At 40.4% G+C, this 16,841-nt stretch overlaps 1 protein-coding gene across 3 annotated transcripts in view; it reads right to left on the bottom strand.

Annotated features, from left to right (window-relative positions):
• The window catches only part of trim44 (tripartite motif containing 44), a 53,029-nt gene extending 36,310 nt beyond the window's left edge, over positions 1–16,719 (bottom strand). Inside the window, exons 1-4 of one of the 3 annotated variants that reach the window (XM_019894191.1) lie at positions 16,489–16,719; positions 11,612–12,243; positions 11,368–11,430; positions 8,794–8,871 (exon numbers count right to left, since the gene is read on the bottom strand). In XM_019894191.1, coding sequence (XP_019749750.1) covers positions 8,794–8,871; positions 11,368–11,430; positions 11,612–12,193 — 723 coding nt within the window. In that variant the 5' untranslated portion in view covers positions 12,194–12,243; positions 16,489–16,719. The remainder of the gene's footprint in view (positions 1–8,793; positions 8,872–11,367; positions 11,431–11,611; positions 12,244–16,488) is intronic. The other 2 variants (XM_019894189.1, XM_019894192.1) reach the window with 2 other exon arrangements.
• Positions 16,720–16,841: the final 122 nt, after the last annotated feature.

Raw genomic sequence — 16,841 nt, 5'->3', positions numbered from 1 at the left:
TATATATATATATATGCGCATATGCATGCATGCATACATGCTTTCCCAGTCACATGAAGGATGTTCATAGCCCCAATTTTCAGTCTCGGTTAAACAACACTAAATGGGACTTGAGTTCCCCACAGTGCAATTAGTTGATGCTGATACAAACACTGTAATAGATCTCCGGTGAGCATCCACTCACCCGCATGCAGAGGACTTCATAGACTTCAGCGAGTAAGGGGTCAGCACATTTGAGAAGATGATATAATCACATCTTGCCATAAGTCAAACAAGTGTAATGAGGCAAGGTAATCACTTCATGGGGCAAGGAAAGAGTGATAATTGTTTCACTTGGCTTTATCATTTTAGCTTGCTAATTAATCTACATGCATCTCAATATACAAACAAAATGTTCCCACTGGTCATGTTTTACGATAACTGCCAAGTTGAAACATTGAATACCACCGGCTGTAATGAGACGTTGTTCGTGAGATGGTGTGGTAATGGTAATCGGTGAATAAACACACTCGGTTGTGGGCTATTCAAACATTTCCAAGACCTCTTCTAAAAGTCTTGTTAAATGGCTTCATTACTTGCATCTTGCAAATAGAGGTTTTGAAGACAGAAAACTCACAAATGTAAAAACAAAACAATTTAGAAAATTAAAACTACATGTTTATGACCAGGCGCCCGATGGTTCAGTGGTTAGCCGCGCGTCGACCTCACAGTGCAGAGGTACCGGGTTCAATTCCAGATCCGGCCTCCCTGTGTGGAATTTGCATGTTCTCCCTGGGCCTGCATGGGTTTTCTCCAGGTACTACAGTTTCCTCCCACATCCCAAAAACATGCATGGCAGGCTGATTGAGCACTCTAAATTGTCCCGAAGTGTGAGTGTGAGCGCGGATGGTTGTTCGTCTATGTGTGCCCTGCCACTGCCAGTTCAAGGTGTACCCCGCATATTGCCCAAAGACAGCTGGGATAGGCTCCAGCACCCCCCCGCGACCCTTGTGAGGATAAGCGGATTGGAAAATGGATGGATGGATGGACGGATGTTTATTAACCAAAACAATTACAATGTGAAATGATACAAATATAGACCTACTTCAACAGAGGAAGATTATTTTCCAACACCAAAATGTCTTTATGATGCTGATGCTAATTGATAGTTTGAAGCAGATTCCCTGGAGATAAACTTCATGCATCCCAGCTGTAGAAGAAGACCGCAGAGGCTCTTTCTGCAACAGCAGGCCATCTGTTTGGCTTTCAAAGCAATTTAACTGCTCACTGCCATATTCCTTTAATCGGCCTCTGTTTCCCCCCGCCAAGGAACTCTTTTGAGCTGACTCATTACATAAATAAATAAATAAATAAATAAACAACAACCTGAATCCTCTCAACCAAATGTCATGACATGAAACACCTCGAAGGCCCACCACATGATTTCTGCTTGTAAATGTGCATCATTTGCTCAGCCGGCTCCCTCCCTTGGAAAATGTATCTTACGTCCTTTTATCTATTTGATCTTGTTTCCGCATCCCTATCCTCAGTGGCAAAAGGAATCAGAATTTTCATCAGTCCTACTCAATGAGATCAGAGATGTATTTAACATTACCTGGAAAGTAGGGGCATTTCGTCTTCGTGCTTCAGTAGCATTGATGTCCTGAGTGTATTTGTTTGATGGTACATTTATGAAAACTACGGTTGCTCTGATATCAATTTTTTGGGATCCAGTACAAGTACTCACCGATACAGAGTACTGATACCTGGTAATGCCATCACACCTTGCAATTGTGATCAAAACGTGTTCTATTTCAGCCAAAGACACAAACATTTTTTGAACATGGTTTAAGTTTCACTCAAATAAAACTTGTCATTACTGACTGCAATTTTTTCTGACAGTCCTGCCACACATTTCACTGATAAGGCATTTCAGTTATGTGGTGTTTTCGTCGAAACCGAGAGAGCATTAAGGCAAACAGAGAGTAGGAGGAAATGTTACATCTGTTTTATCTAAAAAATAACGTGACTAAAAAGAAGTAGCAGACTGCTTTTTGAGAATACCACAACTTTAGAAAATAAAACTGTAACCGCAAAACTGAAGTGATACGTCATTAATACATCACTTCCTTTTCTTTGCTCAATGTGCCGCATTGCATCTTTGAGGGGAGTGCGATTGGCTTGGCTTATTTGTAGTCGTACAGACGTCGAGTATCAGCACCATAACAGTGCACCCCTAAGTGTAATTGTCTGACAGAAGTTCAGGATTTCTTTTCAGACAGAACTAATTACTTTTTCATTCAATCTGAAAATTTTAGAAGAAACTCAAGTATTCACATGTCTATGCATACACCGAGGTCAAATCTCTATTCTGTATTTGAGTCCTTCACATAGCAATCAATCCGTGTTGGCATTTGACTGCCTTACAAGCTGTCAGTTGGCCTCCAGGGAAGAATGCAAAACAAATACAAAACAAATCAACATTTTTTTGAGTAGTTTGAAATTTTGAATATTGTTCACGTTAATCATTATAAATACATAAATGTTTAAATTCATGGTCGTACGTGTTATCAGTGTTACCAGCCAAACAACATTATGAACTAATAAGACAATGACACTGCCGCTGAGCCAAGATGATTTTTTTTTCACAATATCGAGTTTTTATCCAGTATCGTGAGCTTTTTTTGAATTGTCATCGTGATAATCTGGCAATTAGCATGGGTTTTAAACATAGGTGGCCAAAACATGCCTAATTCAAATTTAACAGCCATAATAAATTAGCCACCAGAGGGTGGTGGAAGTACATAAATAACCTGGCCTCTTGAACGGATGCTATGCTTCAAACATGACATGACAAAAATATCGTGACAATTTTATTATTGTGAAATCACAATATTTCCGTTATTGTTACATCTCGAGTAAAGTCTACATTTTCCTGTCATTTTACAATAAAAGTGTCACAGTCAGATGTAGCTTGCAACTAGTGGGGTAGCGTGATGATCTACCTCTGCCTGTATTTGTTCTAATTTCTCTCTCATCGCTCATCACTTCCTCTTACTGCCTCATATAAGCAGACTCTCCTGAGGCTTCATTTTGTGACCTCAGCTTGCCTGCAATGCAAATGAAGTTTAGCGAGCATGAATGCATCTTCCTTGCAAGCTTGACACGTTCACAGGCAAATGCTTTCCCTAAATAAAAGTTAGTAGAGCATATAGCTGCTCCCAACAAAGAACTGGGATCTTGCTTCAAGGCCCCATCTGCTGTTGAGGCCACAGGGAATCTGCGAGAGGCCAGAGAGCTCAATGGGTGTCAAGGAGGTCCACCAAATTGGTTGTGGGAGTGAAAGAATGTGTCAGATCATGACAGATAAGATAATAAGGCTAATCAGATTTATGTTAGAATTCCTGTTGTGACTTGGCTAATGGATGCAGCAGTGTTCAGTGGATTTATGTCCACTGCTTTCTTTACACTTACATTCATAGAAAGTGAGATGGGAGAGGTGGAGCAGTTATAAAGGCTGACCCTGTACTTGAGAGACTTCTTTTTTGGGGGGGACAAAATAGTATCGTGATGATGGGATATTGTGACATCCATAGATTTCACTCGGCCATTACAGGACATTTCAGAAGATTAAATAATGCTTACTTTTTACTTGATTATTTTCATTTTAAACGGACCTTGATTAACTGAACATTGGGATTAAAAGGATTTGTTTTTAATATTGCCAAACATGCTCCACCCAAAAACATTTTCTTACACTATCAATGCAGCACTTCCTTGATCAGTGTAAAATGGCGTTTTACTTTGATGCCATTCTGAACTCCAAAAGAGCTCGCACCGAACTATTCAATCTAACTTTCACTCAACCGCGGGTTATCACACATGATGTGGTACGTTATTTTTCAGTCAACACCCCAGCAGCTTGTGACATATTAACAGCGGAGACTTTTGTCATCTGACCTTTACACGGGGATTGCTTAATTCGTTGCCATGTCCATTTGGTGTCAGGTCTGCTGCCCCGCCTCTTCTCATTTGTATGTGTGTGACTCTGCCAAAGAGTCACTCACATCCAACTCATATTCAGGCACTATTGCCTTGATCTCAACCTGTATTTTATATTCCTCTCAGAGTTCCTGCACCATCTTTCCTTTCCTGTACTCCTGCTTTGTTCGCCTCACCTCACCCCTTGCCAGCAAGTACCTGTTAACATCACTCCACAACCCTCTTCAGAGTCCACTCCTGGCCCATTCTTTAATGTATCCAACAAATATTCATCACATAAATCTGCCTTCTTCTGTATCTGCTGTGGAGTCTTTCTTCTCGCATTGATCTCGATCCCCAAACATGGCAGATGTGATGTGTGAACAAAGCAAAAGCTATACTGTATTTTTCCATAATTTCAGATTCACTTGGGGTTTGATCATTCTCATGTTTCAAATAGTTCTGCAATAAAATATTTTTACAATGAATGTACAATATTTTGGAATAAAATCTTTCGAAATAATTGTGAGAATTGTCTGTGCTACTACAACTGAAAACAATTCTTACTTTATTTTTCATAAATGTTGTCATACAGTTGAAATATAAAATAGGAAGAGCACTTTGTACAAATAATGTGGGATAACACAAAGTTCACTCGAGGTGCAATGATTAATCAATTAATTGACAACTACCTGATTATCAAATTAATCCAAAAAATGTATGCACAATTAAGCGCTTGAAAACCTTGCTCCAAATTCTCAGAAATTAGACTTCTCAACAGTAAATATTCTCCAATTTATTTTATCCTCCATGTAAGCACAATTACTGTTGACTCAAAATAAAACACTTGCATTTACTTTGGAAAACAATGATGACCATTTTTGTCAATTTTCTGCCAAATTACGGACCAAAACGATAACTGAATCATAAATGATATCTGTTGTGCATTTACTGCACTGTCAGTGTCCTTTTATGAAGGAAGAGAAATCAAAACAGTTTTGTCCAATTCATCGATTAATTGACCAACTAATTAACATATTAAACGATTACTAAAATAATCATTAAGTGCACCCCTAAAGTGGACACATTGAAATAGGAAGAAGAAAACTTAGTGGGGAAAGAAAACAACAACTTTACACTGGTTTTGACAGAAGCCCAAGTAGCATGCCAAGCCACCTTCTTTGGGAATGATACTGAGTCACCCAATTAAAATTCTGTGAGCAGCGGCAGGGCTACAAACTTACGACGCGCAATGGGAGAAGGGGGAAGAGAAGAAAAGTAGGAGGAGAGAAGATAGGACAAAGTAGACGAGAGGAAAAACTATAAACACCTGATGTAAAAAGAAACTGAGTCTTTTTTTTTTCGAGGTCTGTCCTGGTTGTTCCCTCGCCTCTCCTCCAGAAGACAAGCTTATATGTGTCTGCTGATCTTGAAGGTTTTATGAGGCAGAGAAGACACATTTAGCTAATGCACACAATACATGCAAATTTGTGACCAGGCTTTTCTAGGCTGCACAGACCTTTGTACCAATTTACTGAGATTCAAAACCATCGTATATGTGTTGAAAAAGCGTGAAATCCCCTTTTGTATGAATAATTAAGCAAGGTTAACTTTTAAAGAGTCAATGGTAATTTATTCTCAATCCAGACACCCCTTTTTCTCCTCAAATTTTGAAAGCCGTTAACACGACTCAAACTTGTGCAACTTCTGTCTCGCTCTTTTACGAGCTCTCTCACACAGAGACCTTTGCTTACCAGAAGCCGCCACTCTGATGCTCGCCTGCCATGCATAATAATGCAGGCGCTGACATTTGGGAGTGCGGAGAGGACACGCTGACAAATCCACATAATATCGCTACCATTGCCCCTTGAGGAAGCAGGAAAGTGGGTTTCAGCTGGTGCACTGCACCTCTATACTGAAACAGCAGATGACTGATTAATGTAAAGGCAGTCCTGGGGGCAGCATTGATATTTCAAAATGATAATAGCACGCATATTTGGATACGGCGCCAGCTGCCAGTTACTCAAATTAACCTTCTACAATACGCTACTGCTCTTGGGTCAAATCTCTGCGGGCACTTAACAATGCTCCTGTGCTCTCATTTCTTCCACTGGGTTCAGACCCAGTTAACGCGGAGCTACTGTAGATGGCTGATAGAGCGGGAATACAGATGCTCTCAGTGATGGATGGCAGCCCAAGACTATGGTAGCTGTACCTGTCCTTGGCGCTCACTTTGACATTGTGCATTACACAACTAGGGCAGTCAAGTTAGATTTGCAAAATAAATCCCAGGATGGGAAATAAAACATGTTTTGCAAAGTTATGTTTGATTTTTTTTTTTCTATACGGTGACCCCTTATCACATTGCAGTATTTCCTATGGCTGACTAAATAAATGTGTTCTGCAATAGTGTTACACTCTATAATGGTGAGGTACCAAAAGCTTGTTCTCCATTTGCAGTGTTTGCAGATGAAACTAAGCCACATCGCACAACACTGGGTAGATAATTAACATACTGAATGTAAAACACTTGATAAGGGTAATCAGATTTACGAGGGCAGAAACAGTATGCCGTGGGGAACAACCCTGAGAAAGACCTTACACTACAGCCAACTTATTTGTCGCAAAGGCACAGCTTTGTACCACCCCACTCCCGTTGAAGTTCTCATTTAAGGACATTCACTGCAGAAGGAGAAAGGTGCAGCATTATCAATTTCTACTACCACAACTACTCTGCAAAATCACATTTAAAACAAGGATATTGCTCGATGAGAGTGGTGATCTCCAGAGTTGGACATTGCATACCTGCGACAGAACGGTCCGTTCGTCCAGGACTACTATATTATAGTAGCATAGTAGTTGTGAGGTACTAATGTTGATTTGCTTATCATGAAGACATTAAAAACTATAAAGAAACTGTGATGTCATTTTTGTTAGATTGATGGCCAGTCTTATCTGCGACAGCCAATCACGGCGTTACTGAAATAAGGTTTGTTATGCAGGCGTGTACGCGATGAATACATCAATGTAGAGTCCCACACATTTTTCAAAGTGAATCAGTGAGTAACGTGGGAAGCATGTCATGTATTTTGTATTCTATGGACGACGCGTTTCTCTCATGAAGTGACATAAGCTTTATAGTGAGCGCCTCTATGAAGAGGACAACACCCTAAGATCCCTAAAATGAAGGCGAAATATTTTCAGAGGTTGATGTGAGCATAAGTAAATATGTAAACATACAATTTGGTAACTATCGATTGCAGTATTGGCACATTAGGAGACGTTTAGACTGTCATGCTGCATCCTGATATGGCAAGTTAGGAAGGACATATACGGAAACATTAGTGTCGGCAACTAAAAAGCCATTTGAACCGTTTACTACAAGACTTCATCGGAGCCATAAACTCTGGAAATCTAAAAGGAACATCAATATGCTCTTCCTTTTCCTTGCCAATTCTGTTGCATATAATTGTTGAACCCTGTCAAAGCGATATGTCAACCCAATCCGCCATATTGTGTGTGGCTTCAAGATTAGCCATAAAATCCGGAGATAATACCATAAAACTGGTACAGAAGCGCTTTAAAACGATGAGGACGGACCGGGACGGAGGACGATTATTATGTCACTAAGGACGAAGGGACAATGACGGAAGGGCACCCAGGTCGCGGACGGAGGATAGACCAGCAAAACAGGGTAACGTGTCTGCTCACAGTTGATCTATCCCAATCGTATTTATACTGCATTCATCACTACACACATCAGCTGAGCATTGAAGATAAGTTACCAAAGCTGAACTAATATCACCTTGAAAGCAGCAATAAATTGCTGTTGGGGAGCCCTCTCTCTCTCTATTTTCTGCTGCCATTAAATTGATATCAATAAGAACGGGGAACTTACAGCTCCAGCACAATCAATATGAACCAGAGTCTGTAAGTCTGAGAAGAGTAATAGACAAGGAATACCTTACCACGGAGCCATAATTAATAAAGGTGTAAATTGTCCCTGTACACTCAGAATGTTATTTGTGCAGCATGTCACTGCAATATATCAAAAGTTTCAGCCCATCCATCCCACGTTTTATTTATTTGAATGTTCTGTATGTACACCTGTTTGAAATACATAACACGCATCCCGCTACATCCTTGATTCAATTAACTGATTTTGGTCCACAGGGGTTTAAGCCACAGCGAGAGGAAATCTGGTTGGACGCATTCTCCTCAATTATGTAAGACAATGTCAGAATTACTATTGCTTATCGTCAATGTGAAAGACTGACATCAAAAGTGAAGGCTAAAGTTAGCCATCACATAAGTCTCTTCGACAATTTTATCTGCATGAACTAAATCCAACCAAGTTCTTTTTTGTGAATGGAGAAACTGATAAATCACGAGATAAAGTGGCTCAGTTACGACAATTCAAATTAGCTCATGCAAAAATAATATACATGTAAACTCAGGAAAAATCGTCTTATTCCAAGACATGTATTTATTTGAACAATTCTTTAGGCGTCTAAAAGCAACAAATAATATATTCATATTTTGGTCATTAACAGAACATCTTTGAATGTGTCTTACAGCTAAAAGAGATAAAATCATTACCATGCATGATGTTGCTATGTAGCTTAGTATATTATCGTATAGTAGAGTATACTTTGAGCAGCAGAATAGAGTTTGTTTGAAAGCTTGCTTTTTTTCTATTTAAAATAATAATAATGATGAAAGAACATATGGCAGTTGGCTCACGAACTGCAAATCCTCCAAGGATAAAGCAAAAACTATCATTCTTTCTCTGCTTTTTGTCATCACTTTGTTTATTGAGAGCTTTAGACTCACCTCTGAATTTGTCCACTTTTTTGAGATCTTTTCTTCCATCTGTTGTATAGAGTCCAGCAGGTCACAAAGGTGCCTACTCTACAGCATACACAGAAAACAATAGATGCAAGGTTGTCATCAATTATCATTGGTAGTATTCGTACAAACAGGAGAGACAAATATCAGTGAACCTCAATTATGGATTCAACTCAGGTTTGAATTGCTGGAATGGTTTCACAATAGCTTTAGCAGTATAATGAGGCGGGGAAGGCGAAGTATGAGGGGCAAAGATTCAAAAACTCAAACCAAAGGGACTACACAGAACGACCGCTGCAAGTCTCTCACAGGAATACACAGAAAGTGGATAAAAAGATTGAGTGGTTTTAGCATAAATAATACAGCCTTGGGCTGTGAGTGACCCCCTTTGTGTCGCACCAATCCATATGTGGCCCTGATGGAAGGGAAAGTGCTGCAGCTAATGTAAGCTACTGTGTTTTTTAGAGGCTCAACCGCAGGCCAGAGGACAACACTGTTTCTACAGCAATGCTACAACACTCCATGATGGTCACTGCTCCTGTTCCTGCTAAAATGGTAAGCTGTCCTGGGCTATTTTTAACAATTGTGTGTGTGTGTGTGTGTGTGTGTGTGTGTACACTGTAGAGATAGACAGACAGACAGACAGACAGACAGATAGATAGATAGATAGATAGATAGATAGATAGATAGATAGCTAGATAGATAGATAGATACCTTTGTCTGAGTAGGTGGAGGAGGGACAGGCCCTTCCACACATGAATGTTTGAAACGTGAGTGCAGATTTTGACAACTGTCCGACGTTTGTCTCAAAAATAAATGTGTGTGCCCGCTAATCTACAAATGCACATTTAACGATTCACAAGCAGAAATGAATAATGATATGTCATCATGAAATGATAAGTCATGATCAATGCACACACATTAAAAACAAAACCAAAACAATTACGTGTGCAAATTGCAGATATACATGTATTTGTGGATCCGGAAAACACATGAAAATTGCGGATGTATTTGTGTGAATAATTTTGAGACAAATCTCTTTCCATACTAAAAGAGCTGGCCCTTATTAGTTGAAAAAATATGTTGATTTAAAAGTAAAGCCTTTTGTTTTTTGTTTGTTTTTTGTTATGCTTTCTTTTAAAATTATATAAAATAATCAACCTGTTTTATCAGCCACTGCTTGCTGCAGTAAAATATTATGGAAACATATCTTCAATCACTGTCAATCTTACCATCATACTAAACAGTGATTATGCCTACTAAAACAGCAAATATAGTCATGTTGTAGCTCCCCAAAAAGGGTGTGACCAAATCTTGGGACTGAAGAAATTGGAGGCACCAAAGCTACTAGTGCAAACATTACCATAGAGACTGCTCGGAGCCTTTTCAATGTCTTTGAATAACGAGAGTAATGGTATCGATCTTATGTAAACCAATTGTGAAATATGAAAATATGACAACAATAAAATCAGTGTTTCACAATTGATTGTGTTTGACCTTGTGTTCCACTTTGGCAGGCAGGTCTTACATTGATCTTTTTTTCGCCCCCCCAGGGGTCTGTTCTGTGTAAATGCCACAAAACAGAAATGGTGTGGTCCCGAGACCATTCTACCTTTGGTGGTGAGATCACAGCCAAAACAGAAGTTGCCTGTGCATATGGGAAGACTGTAGGGTTACAGACCGGTGCTAAATTACCACAATCAATAAACAAAAATGAAATGATACATGTTTTCAGTTGGGGTAATTGTACACACTTTGGCAAACAGCAGACACTTCTCCAATAAGAGTTTGTGTAATTCCGTTCAGCTATTTATTAGTCACACCTATGAAAGATGTACAGTAATTGTTTGTGGAAAGAACGAAGGTCATATGAGCTCACTGCAGCAGACTGCATTGTACTTTTATTCAGCCTCAGGCTCCATACAACAGTAGCGCAAGGGCAGAGGGGCAACAACAGAAATAGCTAAGGAGAAAAAAATAAGTTGAATCCATAATATGCTACGATTGAGTGCTACTGATTGATTTATTTTTAAAATGAAATAAAATGTTCAGACCATATAATCGGACATGAAAATAATAAAGGATAAACATTATTTCATTTAATATTCTCAATACAATACATCCTGATTTATATAGCGCTTTCACAACAGCTGCAGCTGTAACAAAGCACTCGACTGCAATAGTTTGAATTCATACAAATTCACATAATTTTAAGTTCTGTGTTTTGTCATCTGTGATTGCATTGCTTTTAACTGACGTTTTCGGTTTTTTGCCGTGGTATCATTTCAATATCGGTATCAAGGTACTTTACACAAGCATAGTATCGAAGTCATTTTTTTTTTTACATCAACACTAGATGACTGATATGCTAGGAATGTGGAGGGGACACTCAGTTTTGTCACTTATTTCTCTGAAAACAATTGTCGACGTCTAACAGGTATTTCATATGTCACACCAGAAGCCGGCCGGCGCTGTTGTCGTCATGCTTGTGGGATGCCAAGTTGCAGTGTGAAAGCACACAAAGTTGCTGCAATATCCCACTTCATGTGTGAAACAAACCATGCAAGTGACGCGCTGTGGTGACCCCTGACAGGACAAGCCGAATGTCACAAAAATCAGGTCCTGTGTATAAGCTAAAGGCGGACAACTCGGTCTTGTGTTGCTGCTGTGATGTGGCAACTTTGTGATATGGCCGTGTCAAAGATGCTACTGACAAAAACTGAGATTGAGATTTTTCATCCTAAACCACTGTCATAGCTATGGATTGCATTATAAACAGTCACGTTCCATGTGCATGACTCACCTTCTGCCAGATGTAGGCATCATGCAGGGTGATAATCTCATGTCCCTGGTGCTCACCCTGCATAGCACACACAACACAGATGATCTTCTCATCCGGTTTACAGTAGAGGGAGCCTTCCTGCCCATGCTCCATGCAACGTAGCCTATCTACTGATACACTGTCCTTCACTGCCTCTGTAACAGCTTTGTCCACCGGCAAACCTTCAGAACCCTCGCCCCTCAAATCGGCTCCCAAATCAGCTCCCTGCAGCAGCAGGGCTTTCTTGGATTTATGGCCATTCATATCACCAGTCTCATGCCTCAAATCCCCATCCTGTTCATTCGGCACCCCCTCCAAAGGAGGCGGAGGCTCCTTGGTCCCACTTCCAAATCCCGAGTATGCGTCTGTGGTACGTCCATTAGCGTGCATCCCCTCCTGGTCATAGGGCGCTAATGAGTGGTGTGTACTGGAAGCATGTTCGTCAGCATGCAAAGAGCAGAAGGCAAAGCTGCAGTTGTGGCACACTTGGGTGGCCACTTGAGCCTCGTCAGGCTCACATGCATCACATGTTCCATCCATCTGTGGTATGTCGTCTAGGCTCATGACTCCTTCCTAAGGTTCTCCTTTGTGGTCCCTGAATGATGACAATATACCTGGATGGCAGATGACAATAAAGTGCATAAATTAAATTACAGGATGATAACCATGACCTTCTATGAGTGGTTCTATTATTGGCACCAGTGGAAAGAGCAAAGCACACAGGACTAATCCCTTCATCATAATATTCCCAAAACAGAGTCAACTGGATAGAGAGAGCCCAAAGGAGCAGAAACAAGCTTTAGCAAACCACATGATTTTACAAAGGCAGGAAACAGAAAAGAAAACCTGCAGTCATGAGACTATTTGAGTGCAAACACACTCACTTTGTTTACTGACTCACAGTAAGTGCTGTGTAGGCTGATGCCTGAACGCACACAAACGGAGGCAACACATTCATTGCAGTATAGAAGAAACATAAAACATTCTGTGTTGACAAATATTGCAATGCTGAGTTTAGATATGTATCAGAGTAGTTATGATGTGCAGAGAACAACAACTGCACTGCATCAAACAAGATTTTAAAAGCACTAATACTAATATGTTGCCTGCAGCTACATTGGTAAGCAAAATCATTAAAAAAAAAACTATGATGCTGCATGCTTCTCTCCTGCAACACATCCATCCTAAGCCCTACAATCAGAGGTGGTTTATGATATGTGCAATACGTGTAGCCGCTGAAGGGATTTTCATTCACAGTACAGGCTTTCATATTGCCGTATTGCTGCTTTTCATCCAGTCACAAAATACTTGCTGTTGTGTCAGTGCTGCTTTTCATGGTTATAGATGATTCGAGTGAAGGTTTAGAATGCGTGACTGCAAATAATGATGTTTTTCTGAGTGTAAATGAGAGACCGTTTGCATTTGGGTGTGATTGAGGAAGAGGGTGTGCCAAGGTGCCAAAAGCAAGGGGGGACCCTGGACTGGAGATCACAATTGGCACTTAAAAGGGCCCCCACAGCAGGACGACCACTTCCAACAACAGAAGACGGCCAAATGTGGAAGACCATATCCACATCAAAGGAAGATTCACAATAGAAGGACAATTCACACTGAATCTGACAGATCCAGTTGATAACACCCGGACTGTCCTCTCAGACCATTTGCCCATGCCTGAAAACACACACACACACACACACACACACACACACACACACACACACACACACACACACACACACACACACACACACACACACACACACACACACACACACACACACACACACCCTTTTTGGGGAATTGTATTAAAGGTGGGTCAAGGGAAAGGTGTCTTTGTCACTCTGCCTCACTACCCTGGCGGTGAGGAGAAGTTGATGACGTAGAGCTCTGTTTAGAATAATTGGCTTGATCTATGCTGTCTTAGACTATATGTTAGGGACTAAATACTTTTCTGTGTGAGGCCAAACAAAAAAGATAGTGTGTTTCCGGGAACATGAAATTTCAGCATAGGGACGGTAGGTCGGACAAAGTTTTTTTTTTTTTTTTAATCTTTTTTTTTTTCCATCAAAAATTTAAACAAAATAACCATAAAACATAAAACAAAAACAAAATAACCATAAAACAAGGACACAATGAACCCCCCACTCGCCGCCGAAGGCAACGCGCACCGACCGACCCCGCGCCCGACACCGTCCCCTACCCCCCCGCCGTCCCGCTGCCGTCGCCGCCGCCACCTATTTCGTTTTCTCTCCACTCCGGACTCGGGGAGCCAGGGCGCCGCCTCCGCCCTCGGTTTTTACTCAGCCCGTGGTGTTCATCAAATAGTTCGCTGAATTTTTTCGATACATCAATAGATGCTATTTTCTTCACATTACGGTGCGAGCATGCGACTGTACCACAGCAAACGCGGTTTAAACTGTCGTCGGAGATCGCGGCCGCCGCCATGTTTCAATGTTGTTGACAGACGACAGGGCAAACGACGCACGCGCTCAACGTGAATATCGCGAGAGTTTGCACCGATGTAAACCCTCTACACAAAAATGTAGAGGGTTGTTTGAAAAAAATGCCGACCATCAAGTTTTTTTTCGACGTAGAAATTCTCGGTCGGTCAGGTTACTGGAAACACACTATTTTTTTTTGTCTGCGCCTTCCTGACTCCATAGATGTGTGCATGTGGTCATTCCTGAGCCCATTGACGCGCACCCCGGAAATCCACCAAGGTATTTGATTATTGGTCAAATCATGTAGAAATTCCACCTTCACCCCATAGGGCCATATTGCTGGGGGGATGGTGAAGCACCCCGAAATTTAATAAAATCAACAAAAAATAGCTATTTTAAATGATTTTCTGTTATGTAGTAGCATCATGATGTGACAGTAATGGGCATTTGTGTGGGGAATTTGCACCTCCACGTAAAGGGCTTCAGACTGCCCCAAAACGGTGGCCTTTTGCGGCTCCAATTTGAGTAAGTGCAAGTACATTTTTCATCTACTCGCACATGGGTCAGCAGTACATTTTCCACTTTCATTTACTTATTCATTCATTCTTCATATTTTTTTGTAGCGGGCAAACTTCTGCACCATACTTCAGCCCACGTATCAGGAATACAATGACAATGAGTGGAAATATGAATATTAGATACAATGTAAACACCAACATTTTTTAACTTGTTGCCCTGCAATTTCAAGATGGGGCCACTGTGCTCCTAGTAAAAAAAATAAATAAATAAATAAAAAATTTTAAAAAAAGAGTTAGCCTGGAGCCCTACCCTTGTGTTGCCCTGTGAAGATTTGATACAGAGTTGGGGTCAAGCACAGGGGTCTTGGGGAATGATGGGAAATGTAGTTATACTTATTGTAAACACGAAGAGGTAAAGGTCAAAGCCATCAGGTGCACAGTTTTGAAAGCAAAGAAAAGATGAAAAAGTAACAATGAGCAAACGGTGCAGGTATGAAGATACCGACATTTTATTTTTCATCCCTACAGTATGATTTTTATGGGCGGGTTCCATCTTGAAATTGTCAACAACCAGCTCATGTTCCGCTGGTCAGCATTTTTCTTTGAGAACCCTTGCACTGCCTCTTAAAAACAAGTATTTAAAAAAAAGGGTGAGTCAGCATCTTAGCAAGAGGCTAATAACAGAGAAATGTGAGATCGTCAAGGATTTTGCTAATAAATGTTTGAAGTGAGAGGTTATCGCCGATTGCAATTTGCGATGTTCTCTACTTTGTCCGGATCAAATGATTGCACATTACATCAAAATAAGAGTAAGTTAGTATTCTTGGAGAAGTGTCGAGAAGGGGACGCTGGGGGCGTGCAATCAACAATAAACTTTTTAGTGTTTATCTAGCCTCTGGCTAAGATACTTGCACCCAAAAGTGTTTTCATAGGATGTTGGTAAGAGAAATTAAAAAAGGATTCAGCGTTCTGACACTGGTGATGATTACTGACAATGCCAAGTTAATCAATGCAAATTTTGGTTCCAATAAACTGACATTAGATCAAAAACTAGCATGCTGTCTTTTTTTGGTTTGTTTTTTTTTTTTAAGAAAAAAATACGAGGGTGCAAATTGTGATACCCTGTCACAAAACCTTCACTAGCATCTCGCTAAGATGTTTTTAATAAGTTAATATGAAAATGTTTTTTTTTTTATAAATTACGTTATTTCGGTTCAAATGAATTGTCATTCGATGATGTATCTTAGTGTGAGGTCAACCGAACAATAAGTGCTCATAATAGGATTAGATAGGCCCTCTGCCTTACTGATACTATCTCTGCATTGACAATCAAATTAATAACATGAAACAAAATAATGTCTGTGCTCAATCATGCACGTTTCATTTAAAAATTAGATTGTGTTTGTATGGAATGTTAGAACTCCTCAAATATATTAGAACATGTTCTCCCACTGAGGACGCACAATCATCTACATCTCCACAGCTCAAAAATATATAACTGCAAATTGTAATCCCCCCCCCATTTATAGATGGTAAAGGGTGTGTATTTTTAATACGTTTAATTCTCTCTTTCCACAAATGTAAATATTCTTTGCAGTTGCTATATTCGTATTTTAAATTCAATATATTTATAAGTGCGTTTTTCGTCTGTGGATGCCTGTGCCTGTAAGGGGGGTGGGGGGGGGGGTTGGCATCCAAGTGTGCTTTTGCGCAGGGTGCCATTCAAACTAGGACCGCCACTGCCTCCACTACTAGCGACACATGCACACATCTTTCGAGGCGAGGAGGACTCTATTTTACCAGTGCTTATACCATTACTACATTTGTATGTGTGATGTGTGCAGGCAGGGTGCTTCCTTCTACGAACACACGCGGTCCTACGGAGTTTAAGTTTACTTACCGATCGGTGTTTTCGTGCCCCCACCTCGGCTTTTCAGACAAGGGCGTGTTAAAATAAGTCAACTGAGATATTTGACTTAAACCTAGACCCCGGAAGGATAAGCGACGTGCTTAAAATTCTATTAGAGACCGGTCTAATGAACTTTCAGTTTACATCGGAAGATCCTTCCCGAGCAAGCAGAGTTTACTTCCTTGTTGTGCAAATTCCAGTAGGACGTCACACACCTACGCGAGCGTTGTCGAAAAATGTTTCCACCCCTTTATTTAAATTATTTTTGATCGAGGTAGACAATTATTTCATTGGTTTAATCACAAATAAAATGTGTAGATTAATATTTGTTATACATTCAGAAA

The sequence above is a fragment of the Hippocampus comes genome, unplaced genomic scaffold (genome assembly GCF_001891065.2).
Source record: "Hippocampus comes isolate QL1 unplaced genomic scaffold, H_comes_QL1_v1.1 scaffold104, whole genome shotgun sequence".
NCBI lineage: Eukaryota > Metazoa > Chordata > Actinopteri > Syngnathiformes > Syngnathidae > Hippocampus > Hippocampus comes.
Note: the sequence above shows the minus strand (reverse complement) of the source record. Positions and strands in the feature narration are given on the sequence as shown.